The sequence below is a fragment of the Balaenoptera ricei genome, chromosome 15 (genome assembly GCF_028023285.1).
Source record: "Balaenoptera ricei isolate mBalRic1 chromosome 15, mBalRic1.hap2, whole genome shotgun sequence".
NCBI lineage: Eukaryota > Metazoa > Chordata > Mammalia > Artiodactyla > Balaenopteridae > Balaenoptera > Balaenoptera ricei.
This window is the reverse complement of record NC_082653.1, coordinates 81,885,699-81,901,907: the sequence shown is the minus strand read 5'-3', so window position 1 is coordinate 81,901,907 and position 16,209 is coordinate 81,885,699. Positions and strand designations below refer to the sequence as shown.

Genomic DNA, 16,209 nt, shown 5'->3' with positions numbered 1-16,209 from the left:
GCCCTGTGTTTGGGCCACTCATGACTTTTGTCATCCACAGTGCTGTTCGGATGCCAAATAAAAGCTAAAGGGAAATGTAACATTAATTGACCGGCAGGGTTGCACAAGGATGGAGCCTCTCAGCTGCCCAGCCCTGTTCTTCCCAGAAGAACTTGCCAGTATAAGGATAACACATTGGTGAAACTCTTTAATGGATGTATATCTCACTCTTCTCCTCGCCTCCCTCCCCTGATCATTCCCTCCCTCCCTTTCACAGATGGTGATTAGAAGTCTTGTCTGTTGTCTACTCCTCATCTCTGTATCCAACCCTAAAGGGTCCAACATAGCAGCGAGTCATCCGGACACGAGGAGTGAGAACCAGAAAGGGGGCCCCGCACCCCATCTGGGGTGCACATCTCCCAGCTGTTGATGGAGAGGTTTTAATTTGGATAAAAGTTAATATTAATTCTTGGAGTGGGAATGTTCTTCTAAGAGAAACCAGAAGAGTGGTGGGACCTGCCTGGATTTTAAGCAGGGGAAGGAATGAATACACCCAGAGGGCGTGTTCGTGGGGCAGGGGATGAGGGACAGAGTTGCTTTTTGCTTCTCCCCTGAAGAGTGGCACGCATTCCATAAACCTATTCCTTCTGTACAGGACCCGAGGCATGAGAACAAAGAGAGACCACATACTATAGGGCTGAATATCTATCTACAGGTTATGAATCAAGCTAACGGATGGTTAAATAAGTAGGTCCTATCCTCTAACCTTGATGAGTAATACCTTCACAGTGACCTGGAAAGCCAAGTTCAAATGAGGAATTCTTAGACGCTTTAGAATTGTCTGTTCTGGCAAGTGGTGGCAGGGGGAAGCTCCCCACGGCCCAGCCGTCTTCACTGCTTTTTGACTTTCAACTTCCTGTGTCTCTTTAGTCTTTTTCATTGTGTCTCTTGTTGTGTCTCTTTAGTCTTTTTCATTGTGGGAGAATCCTCTCCTTTAAAAGAAAGCATTTCGGGCTTCCCTGGTGGCGCAGTGGTTGAGAGTCTGCCTGCCAATGCAGGGGACACGGGTTCGAGCCCTGGTCTGGGAAGATCCCACATGCCACGGAGCAGCTGGGCCCGTGAGCCACAATTGCTGAGCCTGCGCGTCTGGAGCCTGTGCTCCACAACAAGAGAGGCCGCGATAGTGAGAGACCCGCGCACCGCAATGAAGAGTGGCCCCCGCTTGCCACAACTAGAGAAAGCCCTCGCACAGAAATGAAGACCTAACACAGCCATAAATAAATAAATAAATTAAAAAAAAAAAAAAGAAAGCATTTCCAGGGACCTCCCTGGTAGTCCAGTGGTTAAGACTCTGCACTCCCAATGCAGGGGGCCTGGGTTCGATCCCTGGTCAGGGAACTAGATATCACATGCTGCAACTAAAGATCCTGTGTGCCTCAACTAAGACCCGGCGCAGCCAAACAAATAAATACTTTTAAAAAACTAATAAAAGAAGGCTTTTCCCCCTGCCATTGACTTGGTGAAGAAGGCCAGTTGTCCTGTAGAATCCCAGGTTCTAGATTTGGCTGACTGCTTCCCAGTGGTGTAAATAATTGGATTCTCTATGCCCTGTATCTCTTCTATGTTAGAGATTAGGTGTAAATGTTTGATTAGATTTAGGATCTTTTTTTTTTTGATGGTGGTGGGGGAGGACAAGAACGCTTTATAGTTGGTCCAGTGGATCGTGTTATATCATATCAGGAGGTGTTATGGATTGAATGCTTATGTTCCCTCCATCCCACAACTCATATGTTGAAGCCCTGACTCTCAATGTGATGGTATTTAGAGGTGGGGCCTTTGGGAGGTAATTATGAAGATGAAGGTTTAGATGAAATCATGAAGGTGGGGTCCCCATGATGGGATTTGTGTCCTTATAAGAAGAGGAAGAGAGACCAGAGTGCCTTCTCTCTCTTTCTCTCTCTCTCCTTCCCATGTGAATACACAGAGAGAACTCTGCTGTGTGCAAGCCAAAAAGATGGTCCTCACCAGGAACTAAATCAGCCTTGATCTTGGACTTCCCAACCTCCAGATCTGAGAAGTAAATGTCTGGTGCCTAAGTCACCCAGTCTCTGGCGTTTTGTTATGAAAGACTGAGCTGACTAATATGGGAGGGCATGACTTTTTTTTCCTGGAGAGCTGGGTGTCAAACCTTCACCAGAATACCACTGCCTATAGGTTCCCTCCTTCTTTGCTCTCTTTACTTTGCAATTTATTTCGAAGAAACTAGGCTTTGATAGCATTTTCCTTGTTCAGGATTTGTTTGATTATATCCTCCTGGTGCCTGTTAACGTGTTCCCCTGTCCTCAGTGTGTCCAGAAAATTGGAATTGGATAGGGAGGCTCGATTAGATTTTGGTTCCTTCTCCTCCTCCTTATTATTATTATTTGTTTGGGCAAAATTACCTCTATAGTTGTGTAGCATTCTTCCATTAAGAATCATATCAGGAATCACACAACATCTTGTCATCTCTCCTCTTCTGATGTTAACAGTTGTTGATGATCACTGCCTAGGTCATTATTTCATTAAGGGTTACAAAACGGTCCTGTTCTAATTCTGACATTTCTTTTTCATTTAATTACTGGAATACTTGCATAAATAATTTCCCGCTTATCTACTATTTGTAGGGAATCATGTTTTGAATTCATTTTTGATTTATCTTTCCATTGTTTCATTTTGCAAATGTAAGTGTGTGAGTGTGTCTTCCTTCTTTTTTTAAAAAAAATTATTGAAGTTTAGTTTACTTACAATGTGTTAATTTCTGCTGTACAGCACAGTGATTCATATATATGTATACATATACATAATTCTTTTTTATAATCTTTTCCATGGTGGTTTATCACAGGATACTGAATATAGTTCCCTGTGCTATACAGTAGAACCTTGTTGTTTATCCCTTCCTTTTTTTCTTATGCAGAGGTGGTGTACTAGTTACACTGTTCTGCACTTGGCTTTTTTTGTTTCACTTTGTACTGTGGGGATTGCTCTAGATCAGGGCATAGATAGCTTCTGCATTCATTTTGTTTTTCACGATTTAAAAATTTGTGGTTAAAATACACGTAAAGCTTACCATCTTAACCATCTTTAAGTGTACAGTTTGGTGGTATTAAATACATTCAGAGGGTTGTCCAGCCATCACCAGAATGTTCATCTCCTGCATTCATTTTTTTTTTTTTTTCTTGGCCATGCCCTGCGGCTTGCGAGATCTTAGTTCCCCGACCAGGGATCTAACCCGGGCCCCTGAAGGGAAAGAGCTGAGTCCTAACAACTGGACCTCCAGGGAATTCCCTCCTGTATTCATTTTTGTAGCTATGTAGTTCTCGGTGGTGCCAATGACTGTAGTTTTTTCAGCAAGTCCCCTACTGATAGACATCGTGTTGTTCTAACCTTTTGTGTCACGTGTAATGCCATATTAAATAGCCTTGTGAGTTATTCATTTCATATTTTTGCAAATGAATCTTTAGGATGCATTTTTTTAAAGCGGATTTTCTGAGTGAAAAGGTAAATGCATGCGTAATTCTGCCAGATAGTGTCAAATTTCCCGCCATAGAAGTTACACCATTTTGTATTCCCATCAGCAGGTTTTTCTTGGGATACATTTGAAGATGACACTTCAATGATGCTGGGTCAAAATAGCCTTGTGGGGATGAGAGCGGCCTTCCCTGCCCTATACCACCTGCCAGCCCGACCCACTCCTCACATTTGAGGGGTCTGGGGCAAGGGTACAGAGGGAAGCCCACACATTGTATGTCTAAATATTTAAAAGATATAATTCAAGCTTACGGACTGTTAAATAAAATAAATTCTGTCATTGACCTTGACAAACACCCCCTCCCCATGACCTGGGGGTGGGGGTCGAGGCTCAGGTTTAGAAGTCTTGCCTCCATGAATTTTGTGTGGGAACTTGGTGGTGCAGGAAGAGCCACCTTCCCCTTCCCTCCTTGTCCCTCCAGATACCCGGCCCTGGTCAGGCCTCACCCACACCCCGTGGACACTCTAGTCCAGCCCAGAAGCCCCTCTCCTTACCCTGACAACTGCCACTTGGCCATACCTCCTGCTTGAGTGTGCCCAGCTGTTTGGGGAGGGAGTTCCAGGCCCCTGGGTACCCACCTTTGCTCCATGAGGGGGGCTGTGGTCTCTGGAGGGTCACGTCCCCTCGGCCCCATGGTCTCCTCGCCCTGTGCGGTGGGGTGTGGCTGGAGAGGGGCCAGATTGGGGTCCTTGAAACCTCAGCGCCCAGGATGGGGCTCCTCTCGCCCAGGTTTAAGGCAGTTCTGGGGGGATGTGGAGTGAGTCTTGGGGATGGAGCAAGGACACGTGTACCCTGAATCCTCAAAAGTTGGACAGCCTTTCCCCAGATGTCCACGGTCAAAAAAGGCTGCATCGTGGTGACAGAGCTACACTGTGTCCAGATGTTCCCTTCCCGTGTCCTCCCTGCCATGTCCCCCGTGAGACAGTGAGCGCCAGGTGGGACATCGCCCGCCTGTTTGCGACCCAGCCCAGAATGGAGTCGGGCTCTGCCGGTGGTGTGGAGTGAACCGGATCGCATCCACCAAGGACCCACCAAAGCCCTGAATCCAGAGCGGATGTGGGTCCTACGGGGGGTCACTTTGCAGCCCCAGTGGCACGGGTCACATACTCTCCGTGGATGTGAAGACCCCTTTCGGAGATGATGGGGAGCTTTGGGAAAGGAGGCTTCAGGGTGGCTCCCAGGGACTTGCTCCTGTTCTTTTAGAAACACAGCTGTATTCTGGCCTGACGTTAGGGTATTTACCCATTTTCAGACTATTCTAAGAAATGGTGGGATGGATTTCAGAACATGCGACTGCTTATGGTTTTCCGTTGAGAAATTCTCTGGGAGTCAGTTTTGGAAAGGGTCTGACCCCTGCTATCATGACAGTGCTGGACCGCGCTATTTCCTCCCCGTTCTTCCTGGTCCAGCCTCCCCATCCCCACCCCCGGCTTCCCAGGCAGGGCCATTTGACCAGTGCAGAGTGCAGAGGCCAGGGCGCAACGCTCAGCAGGGTCCATGCTTGGAGTTTAATGCTTTGCGCTCACCATCTCCAAATTCTCGATACTCTTATTCTTTTTTTTTTTTTTTAAATTTAATTTAATTAATTTATTTATTTATTTTTGGCTGTGTTGGGTCTTCGTTTCTGTGCGAGGGCTTTCTCTAGTTGTGGCAAGCGGGGGCCACTCTTCATCGCGGTGCGCGGGCCTCTCACTATCGTGGCCTCTCTTGTTGCGGAGCACAGGCTCCAGACGCGCAGGCTCAGTAGTTGTGGCTCACGGGCCCAGTTGCTCCGCGGCATGTGGGATCCTCCCAGACCAGGGCTCGAACCCGTGTCCCCTGCATTGGCAGGCAGACTCTCAACCACTGCGCCACCAGGGAAGCCCCGATACTCTTATTCTTAAACGTGTGCTTTGTAAGTGAAGTCCGATGGGACCATGGGGCACCAGGAACTTGATCCTCAGCTTTGACCATGACCCACCTCTCACCACCTCCTACTGCCTCCCTGGGGCGGGTTCTCCGCTACTCACTCCCCACCCCTCTGGCACCCCAGGTCCACCTGGCCTCCCCCTCTCCACACGCCCAGTGCCCGCTGCCACCCTCTGCCTCTGGCCAGAGCCTGGGTGTGGGCTCAGAGAGTGTTGGGATTGGGTGCCCGCACCCTGTGCCACCCTGGAGTGGGACGTGGCGGCTGCAGTCCCCGCCCTGGGCTGGCAGTGCTACCGTGTGCTCAAAGGGTGACTCAGCAGGGGAGAGCCTCTGGCCACACCGATCCTAGTGTGTCCTGGGGAGAGATTGCAATACCCTGAAGCGTTGCCCATCCGTCGTACGATGGTGGGCCCCTGGGAAGGGGATACGCCTGGCTTGACTTCCCTGCTCCGGACCGGGGCGCTGTGCTTCAGCCCGCTGGCTGGTGGGAAGGGTGGCACGCGCACTTACACACCATGGAGCTGCAGGGAGAGGTCTGCACTTGCCCCCCAAGGATCCCTGTGCACGAGGGAGCACACATGAAACACTAAACAAATGACAGATCGAGAGAGACAGAGAGACAGAGACCACAGAAGAGAGGAAAACACTTTGTATTTTACTATCTTTAATGACCCAGCTTTTTGAATGAGAGGTCCCTTAACTTCAGTTTGCCATGAGTCCCACAGATTATTTAGCTGGTCTTAGATACAGCAGGTTGCTGATTGGCTCATCACGATGAACTGGGGAGATTAAAGAATTGGGTATCCAGACGCACACATGACTCAGGAAGTCTAGGTCCTGGAGAGCTGTATTTAATGGCCTCCCCAAGTGGGTTTTTTTTTTTTGGATGCCACCAGGTTTAGGAAGCACTGCTTGGAGAACAGAATTTTTTGAGATTCTTTCATCATGACCCGTAGTAGGAAATACCTTTTATATGGTGCCTGAGTCCATGCGCGCACAATTCATACACACACACACACCCAAATGCACACGCACATACCCCTGAAATAAGTTTCGCAAAATCATGCTTACTATTACCATATGTGATACTTTCTTTTTTATGGTACTCTATCTAGTTCATAAAAAAGTGCTTGCCAAGACTCAGAAAATTGATTCCACAGCCCCTCTGGCTTAAGACCAGCAGTGGGAGACTCCGTGCCTTGGGGGAATTCAGGGGTCTTCTGGCCCCATCACCCCAGTTCCCCTGCCTGGTTCTCTAGACTCTGACTCCGAAACCTCTTTCTTGTCCTTTCTGCTGAGCTGAGGTGCTTGGCCTGTGCCCTCCCCACCCCATACCTCGGCTCCACCCTCTTCTGGGGGCAGTCACACACCCCCTCCTTCAGGAAGTCTTCCTGGACTGCTCTGCTCCCCTCTCTGTGGGAGGCTCCCTGCGCCTCCTGTATCTGTGATTGCTTGTGGTTTTTGTACTGAGAACTCACTTCCTGCTCTCCTTCCCTGCAGATGGAATCATTTCTCCTACCTGTTTCCTCCCTAGCATGGCCCTCACGGGCCCACCTGGGACATGAGTGCATGAGCTGGGCCTGTGCCCTGAGCCTGGGCTGCCTGCCATCCACCCCTTCCTCTTGGACATGGGAGCTTATCCAGGCTGGGCATTTAACCACCCAACCTTTTCCGATCCCACAGTCGGTCGGTTGGAGGCTGAAGCTGGGGGCTGAACCATGGGGGAAGGGGTGTTCTGCCCTGAGCCCTGAATGGGAGGGGTTCTTTGTAAACTCCAGGGGGGTGAATGATCCCCTTTCCACCTCCCCCCCCCCTCCACCTGTGGACCTTTTCCCTGCCACTGGATCCAGGTTCCCTGGAGCCTTACATTCAGGAAGTTACTACAAGCACCTACTGCATGCTTGGTGCTGAGGGTAGTGAGATGATTGCTGATTCAGACTCAGCCTCTGCCCTTGATGAGCTCAGAGGCTGGTTGGGGAAGACCCAGGAGCAAGTGTGGAATTTGCTGTGACACAAATGTGTGCAAAGTGGGCCAGGTAGGCAAGGGGCGTATGAACAAGTACTTGTTTAGGGGAGTTAGGTGTGTGGGAGTTTGGAGTGTCTTTGTGCCTCAGTTTTCTCCTCTGTAAAATGGGGATGATCTACTTCATAAGGTTATTCTAGGCTTAGATGAGTTAAAATTAATAAATTGCTTCGAGAAATATGTACTAAACATTCTGTTCGTGCTTGTGGTGTATAGTGTGCTAACCTTGCAAAGATTGCCAAGAAGGGGGGGTTTCGCAAACATATGAGGCTGTGGAATCCTTTTGTTGGGATGGCGTTCCAGACTCCATACCTTGGGAAACGCTGGCCTGGTGGACCAAGGCTACATGCCAAGGCCTTTCTAGAGGAATCATGTTTGAAGTGGGTCTTGTAGGGTGAGGGGGGCTGTTCTCTGCAGTGACTGGGGGGTGCATTTCAGGCGGACAGGACAGCTGTGTAAGGGCTGGGAGGCGTGACGGTGCCTGACATGTATGGTTTGTGCAGTTGGGTTCAGAGTGGCTGGACCAAGGGCTGCGAGTGTGGGGCAGGTGGGGCCTTCGGAGCCTGAGGGTGAAGCCCCCTTTCTGCCAGCCCGAAGGAGCTTGGGCTTTGGGTCGAGGCTTGGTCACAGTGGGTCCTGTGTCAGCGTTACTGGTGTGGAGGAGATGGGGCCGGAGGAGGGCGGCAGCTAACAGGCAGTGTCAGGAACTCTGAAACAGGGCTGGGGCAGTGGGGATGGAGCCGCCGAGTGACGAGAGCTCAGAGTCTGTGCAGTTGGCAGCGGCCGGCCACTTGCTGGACCGCGGACAGGCAGAACAGGTTGCAGCCTGGGGCTCCTGGACTTTCCCGGTGCCCGTGGGATGCCAGAAGCTGGCTGTTTTGTTTCCTGGAACCTTGTAAAGACTCCCCAGTGTTTTCTCAGCTTTGAAAAGGCAACAAAGCGTGGTGTTCACGCACCTTGTGTTTTTGTAAAATACTTGTATTTTTAACATCTAGCGCAGGCTTGCGCGTATCAGGTGTTCCGTGGTTGCGTTTTGAGCAAGTGAATGAACAAGTGCCTTGACCTCTGTCCTCTGGGAAGCCGAGGGGGTGGCCTCTGCCCCCGTGCAGTTCTGTCGTTCTAAGAGGTCCTGGAGTGAGGTCCTTCTCTGTGCTCTACCCCCCGCCAGGCCAGCTCTGGAAGCCACATTTAGGGGAACCACCAAGGCCACCCGCTTTAGGGGGTCCTGCTTCTTCCTTTGAAGTAGGATTGGGTGGAAAATCACATGGAATGACCTCGATGTAAATATCTGGTGAGGCCTTTTCTTAAGGCCCCAGGGTTTTCTGAATCTCCTCGCCCTTCCTCTGGCTGTCCTCTCCCCCCTCAGCTTCTCTGTTATTTTAAAATCCATTCCCAGAGAAACAATTCCTATGGCAATAAGAACACGGCTGCAGGCTTCTCTTGGCTTGAACTGGTCCGACACTTCACTGCCGCTTTGGGAGTGTGCAAGCTGGACCCAGACCAGCTCTGCCTGGAGCAGGGGAATAGAGTAACAATAACTAACTGTTAGAGGATTTTCAGGAATCCTGAAGCAGATCCTATGGAAGGAGACACACGGCACGCTGTTCTCCTCTCTGAAGAGTCAGGGGTCCCCTGCTTCCTTGCCTGGGCTTCCTTTCCCTGCCTCCCTGAAACCAGGGTCTAGATGTTTCTTTGGTGGCCTGGACAAGACCACCTTGAAAGAAGCTGGACCCAGTGCAGGTTAATTCTGTAACACTTGGGCAAGAGGCGGGGGCTCCCACCTTCTGGGCCTCTGTCTGCCCCACCCCCAGTCGCCTCCGGAGTGATGGGCAGGAAGGTCAGAGCTGGCCAGCTGACTGCTGACCTTTGCCAGCTCCCCTGCTGCCCGTAATGATGTTGCCAAGCTTGTTCTGTCAGGTGTTAATGGAAGTTACGAGAAGCAGCCTGGGAAATGCTGGTGAACCAAGCTCAGGAGTTTCCTTAAGAAAGAGGGAGGGTGTGAAGAGCAGCCTCCGGAACCAGGCAGCCTGGGTCTGCATCCCCGCTCTGGGTGGCCCTGACCGAATCATCTGACCTCTCTGTGCCTCAGTCTCCTCATATGTAAAATGGGCATGGGTTTACTTCCTCAGGTCGTTCTGGGGCTTCAATGAGTTAATATTCATAAAGGGCTTAGAACAGTATCTAGCAGACACTCTGTGCAGCCCCGTGAAATGATAAAGGCTCTCCCAGAGTGGGCAGTGTGATGATGGACCTTGCAAAGCTTGGGGAAAAGAGGAGTTTCGCAGACATCTGGGACCACTGGATCCTTTTCTGGGGAGCGTGTTGTTTGGTTGGTGTTCCAGACGCGGTGCTCTGGGAAACGCTGGCCTAGTGGGTCAAGGTTAAATGCCTCAGCAGTTATGGTGCCCTCTGCCTTTTGCAGAGGACCTCTGGCTGGGGTCATTTGCAACCTCGCCCTGCAGTTGCCCACCCTGGGGCTGTGGAGGAGCCGGAGAAGCACAGAAGGGAGGGTCCTGTCAGCGTTTCGGAATCCCTGAGAGCCCACTCAGGTTTTCAAGGCCAAGAGTGAGGGATGGGAGCTGGTCCTCTCTCCCAGCAGAGCTTCCACCACTGGGTGGGGTGGGGCGGTGGATGAGCACAGAGGGTCACCCTCAAAATATGACTGGGGAGCAGGTTGGAGGGTCTGGGGTCCTGAGATGCCCGTGGTGAGTCAGAGGCTGAGGCGTTCTGAGGAGCTTTGTGTCCCGGGAGTGTGACAGCTGAGGGGACCCTGTGTGGCCCCAGGATGGGGGAGAAGGGACCGGGGGAGCCACAGTCAGGCCAGCGCTTCCCTTCATTGACTCAGCGCCTCACAAGTAACCTGAAACTAATAGGATTGGGCTGAGATCAAATGAGGAAATGTGTTTATTAAATATGCGGGCTCATTATTAGCGCAGTCTGCTCACTGGCCGAGGGCCCCACCTTTGCAGCTCCCTCCAGCCCGACACTTGCAGGAAGATGGACGTTTGCTGCGTGTGTGTGTGTGTGTGTGTGTGTGTGTGTGTGTTTGTGCCCATGCCTGGCTGCAGTTTGCAGCCGAAACATTTTATGTCTTTGAAAGGGTCTGGTCCCCTCCCCCTTCCACATTCTGGAAGGTCAGGGACTGTGTGACATTTGCTGAGAGGTCCCCCAGTTCCTAGCACTCAGGAGGCCCGGCAGAGGGGCTTCTCTGCTTGGAGCCATTGTGAAAGGCTCAGGCTTCCCTCTTCTCCAGAGAGTACCTTCTGGAATCTGGCCCTGCTGCAGGTTGCCCGCTGACCCTGCCGGCCCTGCTGGCCCCCGGAGGCGCCAGGGCCTTTGGGGAGAAGGTGGCAGTTTCCTTCTGATTTGGCTCCAGCTGTCTGCACCCCCGCCAGTTGCCTCTGGCATCTGACATTTTTGTCATTCCTGCAAGGGCTTATCTGGGGAATCAGCACTTACCTCTTCCTGCCCCTCCCTGATTGACTTGGCCAGACGGCTGATTCTCCCTTCTGAGAGGTCTCAACCTGCCCGGACACCCTCTATTTCTGGGGTCATGGGATCCTGGGCCTCTACAGGGTTTGCCAGGCTCTTTCTCTCTTTTGTCCCCTGGCTGACGATGACAATTAGCTCAGATCCTGAAAGTCTTCATGCAAGAGCTCTGAATACGTACCTTCCTGGAGAGGCAGCTGAACTGATGGGAGAGACCCCTATATCAGCCCCGTCCAACCCCGTCTAGCCTGCTTCTTGTCTCTCTGGGTGCTCCGCTCATCACTGGCTACCTTTTAATCTCAAGCTGCTTCCTGCCTCAAGGCTTCTGCACTGCCTTGATCAGTTTTTGCTTTTTCTTGGCCTAGCTAGTTCCTGCTCAAAGCTTAGAGATCCGCTTAAACATCACATCTTCAGGGAACCTTTTGCTGGCCCCCCCTCCACAAGGTAAGGTAAGGCCCTTTTGTTAAATGCCCTCAGAGCTTACTCTCCTACTTAGAAGTTCATGATAACTGTAAGTCAATCCTATAATTAATTGATTGATAATTAGTTAATAGTTGTCTGTGCTAAGACTGTAAATTCTCCGAGGGCAGGGATCTGGTTTGGTGCTGTATCTCTTGGTTCTTGCAGAGTGCCCGGATCACAGAGAGTATCCAGGAAAGGACTAACCACTTTGCAAGCTGTATTAGTTTCCTACTGCTGCTGTAACAAATGGCCATAAACTCTGTGGCTTAAAACAGCACAAATTTATTATCTTACAGTTCTCAAGGTTAGAAGTCTGAAGTGGGTCTCACTGGGATAAAAGGTATTCGCAGGATTGGTCCTTCCCTGGAGTGTCCAGGGAAGAATCCATTTCCTTCCTTTTTCCAGCTTCTAGAGGCTGCTGGCACTCCTTGACTTATAGCTCCTTCCTCCATCTTCAAAGGGCCTCCTCCAACCTCCCTCTCTGACTCTGATCCTCCTGCCTCCATTTTATAAGACCCTTGTGATTAGGTTGGGCCCACTGGATAATCCAGGATCAGCTCGTCACCTCAAGATCCTCAGTTTAATCACACCTGCAAAGTCCTTTTTACCATGTGAGATAACGTATTCACAGGTTCCTGGGATTAGGATGAGTACATCTTTTGGGATGGGGCATTATTTAGCCTACAGCACAAATGGAAATGAAAAGGGAAAGATTTGGGGCCTTGAAGAGTTGGATTGATGTTAGATTTCAAACAGTATTAAGACTGAAAGTGGCTTTGAGCCTCAAAAACCTGTTAAGACTCAACCTTGTGTAAAGAGTCATGATGAGGGCATGGCCTTCCCACTGAAGTTTTTACAGAGGCTGTGAGGTAGGGATTTAACTTCTGTTTTTTTCACCACAAACCTCCCCTCATGCTTCTACTGAATAATCCATCTATTCCCAATAATTTGAAATGCCACTTTTATCACATACTAAACTTCCCTATGTACACAGCCCTTTTTCTGAACTCTTAATCTGATCTGGAGCCAAAACTACACTATTTTAATTACTATATTCTTATTCTATGTTTTGTTAGTAGATAGAGCAATTCCTCTTTGCTGTTCATCTTTATCAAAATATTCTTAGCATTTGTACACTTTTTCTTTTGGGTGAATTTTATTTTTTAAATTTTATTTATTTATTTATTTTAATAGTTTGATGTATTTTAGTAGCAAACTTACAAGAAGAGCACAGAAGACAGACAACATTAAAAACATGTACTTGCATATAGGACAACTCAGAAAAGTATAGTGAATGGATGGAATCTACTGTATGATAAAAGTGCTACAAACACCATTTAGTTGCAGTCAGTAAGAAATTTACCTGTTTTAAAAAAATCCAAAAAAATCCAAATGCTGGCATAGTCCAGAAAACTTTAACAGGTTTATTTATAATTGTTATAAAGTTGAACTGCTGAAACTTGTTCACTGAAACATTTTGACCTGCATTAATGCTTTATGTCCCCGCATTTATATTAAAAATTCACACACAAATGAAAATGGAAAAACTGCCAATACCTGATTTCTGTTCCCTATTTTTCCACCTGCAATCATATACTTAGGTACCTTTTGACCCCATGGGGGAAAAAAAAATCTAACGTTCAGAACTACCAATAACAGGAAGATAAATTTTTTTTTCTTTTTTCTTTTAAAAGAATGAAATGTTTCCCATCGTAGTCGATTCTTAAGCACCTTCTCCACATACATGGCGCGCTATAGCTGGATGTCTTTTGGCATAATTGTTACACGTTTGGCGTGAATAGCACACAGGCTGGGGTCTTCAAAAAGGCCAACCAGATAGGCCTCACTTGCCTCCTGCAAAGCACCAATAGCTGCACTCTGGAAGCGCAGATCTGTTTTGAAGTCCTGAGCAATTTCCCGCACCAGACGCTGGAAGGGAAGTTTGCAAATCAGAAGTTCAATGGACTTCTGATAACGTCTAATTTCACGGAGCGCCGCGGTACCAGGCCTGTAACGATGAGGTTTCTTCACCCCTCCAGTAGAGGGCGCACTCTTGCGAGCGGCTTTTGTAGCCAGTTTTTCCCTCGGTGCTTTACCACCGGTCGCTTTGCGGGCAGTCTGCTTTGTACGAGCCATGGTAAAGAGACCTCCTGACTTACCCCCCTTCTCCTTCCGCTGGAGCTCCGAGAGCTAGAGGCAGCGCTGGCATTGGAGAGTGACAGTGGCGCGGCGGCAGCAGCGAACACAATTGAAAGATCTTGGGTGAATTTTAGAATCATCTTTTCTTGTTCTATAAAACATGCTGTTGGGATTTTGATCTAGGGTGTGTTGACTTAATGGATTAATAGAATTCAATGTTTATAATACTGTGTGTTTTTCAGTCTTTCTGCTCCATTTATCCAGAGCTTGTTAGATTTATTCTTAGGCATTTTGTAGTTTTTATTGCTATCGTGAATGAGTTCTTTTTGTTCCCTGACACTTTTAAATGTTGATGTCTGGCAAATAGGAAAGCTGTTGATTTGGGGTACGTTGATCTTATGTCCTGCTACCATAAGGCATTAAAAAAAAATATTTTAATGGTTTTTCAGGTGGTTCTCTAGGGTTTTTGAGGTAGAGAATCCTATAGTCTTCCAATGTGTCTGTGTGTGTGTGTGCGTGTGTATGTTTGTGTGTATGCGTGTGTGTGTTGGTCACTGTGTAAGCCAACATCTTGGTTGAGTTGGAAGAATGAGGCTTCATCTTTCTTACAAAGGATGGTGAGGTAGAGGGCTCTGAGGAGAGAGAAAGGAAAGTGGGTTGTGGTTTGGTCTCCCCCAGAGTCATCTTCTCTGCTTCCTCTTTTCCTCCTTGTTTACTCTGAAGAGAGGCAGACAATGTGTGGGTCCTGGACGTGGTTAAAAGATGATGGTATATTTGCCTCACTTCTTGGTTTATAGATAGGATATTTTTGGAGTTCGAGGACCCAGGATTCACCCACCTTTCCCTCCCTTTCATCCCCCCTTTATTAAACAAATAGCCTAATAACAGACTGCGGTTTCTAGACTCCTTGTAGGGCCAGTCATTCTGATGAGGCTAAATTATTTCTGCCATTATCACGCATCTGCCCTCTCCTTCCCCATCAGTGACAACTTATTCTTCCTGAAAACAGCCCTGGTCCTAGACCATGAGCTGTCAGCTTCTGTTTGGTCTATCTCTTTTTCTCTAACAAAACCAGCATCTGTTTGAAGCGGGTGGGGAGGCAGATGCTGAGCTGGGAGTGGGGAGCATGTGAATTCCTCCCTCCTCCCACCCAGCTTGTCCTATGCCGGGAAATGCAGTTAAAATGAAAACCAAGGGCCATCTTGTTTAGCAGAGCCAAGAACATGAACCTATGTCCTTCCACACTGGTGCTCAGGTAGGTGGTGTTCCCTGAAAACCACAGGTGGCAGGTGGCCCAAAGCATTCCTAAGGCGAGAGAGCAGTGTTTCAGACTGGCATGACACTCTTTTATAGGCTGATGCCAGCTGTATTTTAGTCCATGAGTTACCTGTCCAGTTGCTGCGTATGGACCAGGGCTGGCCGTGTGGCCGACTCTGGTCCTCTGCACCCGTTGGTGGGGGAATCACAGGGACAGCTAAGACTGAGTCACAGCTGTGTCCCAGAGAATACAGAGGGCCAAAGTCATCAGTGCCTGTGATCTTGGCACATCCTAGCAGGGAAGCTTCGGGGGGCCTGGGATTGTCTGCCTTGGTTATCGCCATATCCCTGGAATCTGCCCATATGGAGCCAGAAATAGGTGATAAAGCCAAGTAGGTTCATGCTGGGTGGGCATCTGCCATCTGTGAGTAGGTAGGCAGGTCAGTTTATAAAGGTTCAGCCAAGTTGGGCTGCGGTGGGTGGTCCCAAAAGGACAGACCTAATACTCAGAACTTTGGAGTCAGGCAAATTGACATCAGAACCTTGGCCCCTTGTCTAGCTGTGGGCAAGTTCCTGTTACCTTGCATCAGTTTACACATCTGTGAGATGGGACTAATCCTAGCCAGTTCCTGTGGGAGCATTCAATGAGCTGTTTGAATCAGGGCTGTGTGTTCTACTTGGAATCTAGAGTGAACAGTGGCCCCTGGGGTGGGTTGTTCTGCCTTCTGGATGGCGGAGCACCTGGCCATGTGGCTGCCACGGGCAGCTTTCCCCAGGTCCTGTCCTGGCTTGCTTTATTCTTGTTTCATGTGCTTGTTCTGCAGCTGGGCTTTGAGCCCCTCGGGGTCAGGAGTCCCATCCTAGATGGCTTTGTCTGCCCCAGCAGGTAACCCGGGGCTGAGCATGGAGCGTGGGCTCAAACAATCCCTTATTGATTCAACCACAGCCCAGCTGGGACACCACAGTTTCTTTCTAGGCCAAGAAGTCCAAGTCACTCAGGATCCTGGAGTTGCATTCTAACCTGGAATGAACCAGGGAGTGAACAGGGGCCCGCTGGGCCATGACGCAGTGTGAGAGTCCAGGCATTGCACGAGCAAGGGGTTTGGAAGGAAAGTTCAATTCCCTGGCTGGCCATTGGCAGGGAGGCGGGAGGGCTGGAAGTTGTCTGCCTGCTGGCCCGGGGCAGCTGCATGTGGGGACAGCTGTCTCAGCTTCGGACATAGGATCTGCCCCAAGATTAATAACAGAGCCTGGCCATGCCCGTGGGGAGCAGAGAGGGGCTTGGGTTACCGCGCACCAGGAAATTCGCCTGCCCCACTGACAGTGGGTGGGTAGCCGGCAGGATGGATGGGCTCTGGGGGCTGGGGGGTGTCTGGGCAAGACA

The 16,209-nt window shown here is 49.5% G+C and overlaps 2 protein-coding genes and 1 non-coding gene across 6 annotated transcripts in view; 2 read left to right on the top strand and 1 right to left on the bottom strand.

Moving 5' to 3' along the window:
- COL26A1 (collagen type XXVI alpha 1 chain) overlaps window positions 1-16,209 on the top strand; it is a 176,835-nt gene that overhangs the window by 3,352 nt on the left and 157,274 nt on the right. Inside the window, exon 1 of one of the 4 annotated variants that reach the window (XM_059897713.1) lies at window positions 7,428-7,491. The exons of the other annotated variants lie outside the window; for them this stretch is intronic. Coding sequence (XP_059753696.1) covers window positions 7,472-7,491 — 20 coding nt within the window. The 5' untranslated portion in view covers window positions 7,428-7,471. Of the gene's footprint in view, window positions 1-7,427; window positions 7,492-16,209 lie in introns of those variants that run through there. 4 annotated transcript variants of the gene reach the window in all.
- TRNAG-CCC (transfer RNA glycine (anticodon CCC)) lies at window positions 1,305-1,377 on the top strand. The gene has a single exon. It is a non-coding gene; the product is annotated as a tRNA-Gly (tRNA).
- Window positions 13,182-13,573, bottom strand: LOC132348980 (histone H3.3A-like). The gene has a single exon (XM_059897036.1). It carries the CDS (start codon window positions 13,563-13,565, stop codon window positions 13,182-13,184), a length of 384 nt encoding a protein of 127 aa, XP_059753019.1. The 5' UTR covers window positions 13,566-13,573.

Coding starts and splice junctions, on each gene's coding strand:
- LOC132348980 (XM_059897036.1), bottom strand. CDS start 13,565: ATGGCTCGTACAAAGCAGACTGCCCGCAAAGCGACCGGTGGTAAAGCA.